Source organism: Montipora foliosa, chromosome 13 (assembly GCF_036669935.1).
Source record: "Montipora foliosa isolate CH-2021 chromosome 13, ASM3666993v2, whole genome shotgun sequence".
NCBI lineage: Eukaryota > Metazoa > Cnidaria > Anthozoa > Scleractinia > Acroporidae > Montipora > Montipora foliosa.
This window is the reverse complement of record NC_090881.1, coordinates 25,256,856-25,259,355: the sequence shown is the minus strand read 5'-3', so window position 1 is coordinate 25,259,355 and position 2,500 is coordinate 25,256,856. Positions and strand designations below refer to the sequence as shown.

The 2,500-nt window shown below is 35.6% G+C and overlaps 1 protein-coding gene across 4 annotated transcripts in view; it reads right to left on the bottom strand.

Moving 5' to 3' along the window:
• LOC137983745 (leucine-rich repeat-containing protein 74A-like) overlaps positions 1-2,500 on the bottom strand; it is a 9,184-nt gene that overhangs the window by 5,966 nt on the left and 718 nt on the right. For 2 of the 4 annotated variants that reach the window (XM_068830924.1, XM_068830926.1), the window contains exons 2-3: positions 2,270-2,364; positions 1-29 (exon numbers count right to left, since the gene is read on the bottom strand). The exon at positions 1-29 is cut by the window's left edge and continues 170 nt beyond it. In XM_068830924.1, coding sequence (XP_068687025.1) covers positions 1-25 — 25 coding nt within the window. In that variant the 5' untranslated portion in view covers positions 26-29; positions 2,270-2,364. The remainder of the gene's footprint in view (positions 30-2,269; positions 2,365-2,500) is intronic. The other 2 variants (XM_068830923.1, XM_068830925.1) reach the window with 1 other exon arrangement.

Genomic DNA, 2,500 nt, shown 5'->3' with positions numbered 1-2,500 from the left:
TAACTGTTGCATTTCTTGTGTGCATGATGCTAGAAATTAACACCAAAATAATTCACGGTTATAATGGGACAAGCCATACAAATCTTTTACTTTTCCCTACTTAAATATAATTTTGCAGATGGTCATGAAACGTAACCATTTAACAAATTGAACATGGTTCAGCATTGTCTGTACTCTTACCAACAACGTTACTCATTATCACAGTGGTAGAAATGCCACAACACATTTTGACCACTGTGGTGACAAATATCATTGTTGATAAGAGTACCTATACACAGCACTGAACCACATTTGATTTGTTTTTTATTACCACAAATATTAATTTCACCAAAGAAAATGTTTCTTTCAGAGTGTGTGATACAAAGAAAGAGTATGCATATTCTATAACTTTTTTGCAATGTGATTGGTTTATTTCCCAAAATGAGTGTTCCTGATCAGCTGTAGATCGTTTTTCACAGTCACATAACAAAAAAATAAAATCGAAACCGTTCAATGAAAAAGGCAAAAACTTGGAATGTTGTAGTGGACAAATCACCTCTCCAATTCTCAGGCAGGTCTGTGCCGTGCATCGTTCGTGAGTTATTTGTTAAAGCCTTTCACGTGCCTCTACAGAGTTTTGTATGGAGCCACCATGTTGGTGCACCTCCATTGTACACCAAATTATATGGTGGCCAGAAATCAACAAGAACATGTCTGGAGTTCACTTTGCAATGAAAACGCTTACTTTTTGCTCATGAGATAAAATATGTATGAACACATTTCCCAATGTACTTGAAATGCTCAAACTGCTGACATTCATAGGGATAGACATTTCTTTTCAACCAAATTGCTTTGTACCATGGTGTCACAGAAGGTGACAATTCAGAAATTCAAAATGGTGTATTTTTGAAACAAAGGACGTCATGGAACTGGAAACTTGAAAAAAAATTAATTTTTAGGTCATCTTCAACCTCCTATAGATAAAAATTCAAAACACCTTTGGATTTGATGTCACTGTGAAAACCATCTACTACAACTGCGTGACACATTGATGTGAGCAGCATTGTTCAGTCTCTCATCGACAACACTAAATTGGCCAATCAGATCGTGAGATTACAAGCAATTGCAGTAAAAAAAAAAAAGAAAAAAAAAACACCCAGTGTTTCTAAATTTTTTAAGAAGACATTTATACAGTCAGTTGATAGGTTAGGAGAAACCAGTGCGTTGCTCCGGCTTAACCATCTTGCATTTTTGTGGTAGTGCACAACACACTACGTCACCTGGATGTTAGAGTGTAAGAGTGTCTGTGGTGTCAAAATCATAGGCCCGCAGCATCTGTACCTTGCTTAGTTCACATTTTTGAGTGTTAAAATAAAATTTTCAGTCCTATGTTTCTGACATGTAGTAAGTTGTATATTTTGAGACTAACCCTGCCGGACAGCGCTTAACTTTATTGAACTTTTGTCTTGAAAAGCTCTCAGAAACTCAGAGCACATGCTTATACTTGTGGTGAAAAGGAAGTTGTACGGGATCTTCAAACCTCGAAGCCAATGAATCTTGATTCCCTTTTATTTTCTTCGATTTTTCTGGGTTTAGCATTTTACTAGTAACCACATGTCTTCTCAGACATCCACCATGGCACTACAATGATATTCCGTACCAAAATAATATCGTGTGCTACTGCACTACCACATGCATGCAATGCATGCCTATTTTTCCACGTATGTTATTAAGAAGTAATAACATGATTTTTCTCATGAAACTTGGAATAAATAAGCTTGTAATTTTTTTCAAAGACTACAAATTGTACTCCACTGTAATTTTGCTCGAGCTTATTAATTCCAAAATTGCACTTGAAATCATGTGATTACCTCTACAAATTGCATGGCTGAAGGCCAATCAGATTTCAAGGATCATCAGTGATTTTGAGATCAGTGTAATTGAGTTCATTACCTTGTACATTTTGTTTTCCCATTTCAGACCATGTGATGTTCCCAAGGGAATTTCCTTTTTGTTTTTTCATAAGTTATGCATACATGTGCACAAGCATAAGATGACATAATTTTTGAAAGAGACTGTTTGCTGGAGTAACATCACATGGTCTGAAATGGGAAAACAAGACATACAAGCTAAAGAGGTCAATAAAGTCTGTAATATCCTCTACCATAATTGAAAAGCTGCTGCCTGTCTGGGCTTCTGCTTATACCTTTCATGTTGAAGCTTTGCACAGTACTGATTCAACACTACTACATTTAGAACGAATTGGTAACTGTCAAAAGAGATATCTTACCCTATGGCAGTGAATTGAGGTCGAAAATTTACTTCTTTCTTTTCCTTTTTGAAATCAAAATGTGTTATCCCTGATAACGCTTTTCCGCCAGGATTCTTAAACCATAAATGAAAATCACAACTGAACATAAACTCTTCCCTTACTTATGAATAGCATTTGTTGACTGAATTTTATGCTTCTGCATAGCAACAATCAAATATTGAAATAATCCAATTTTCCAATGCATTGACT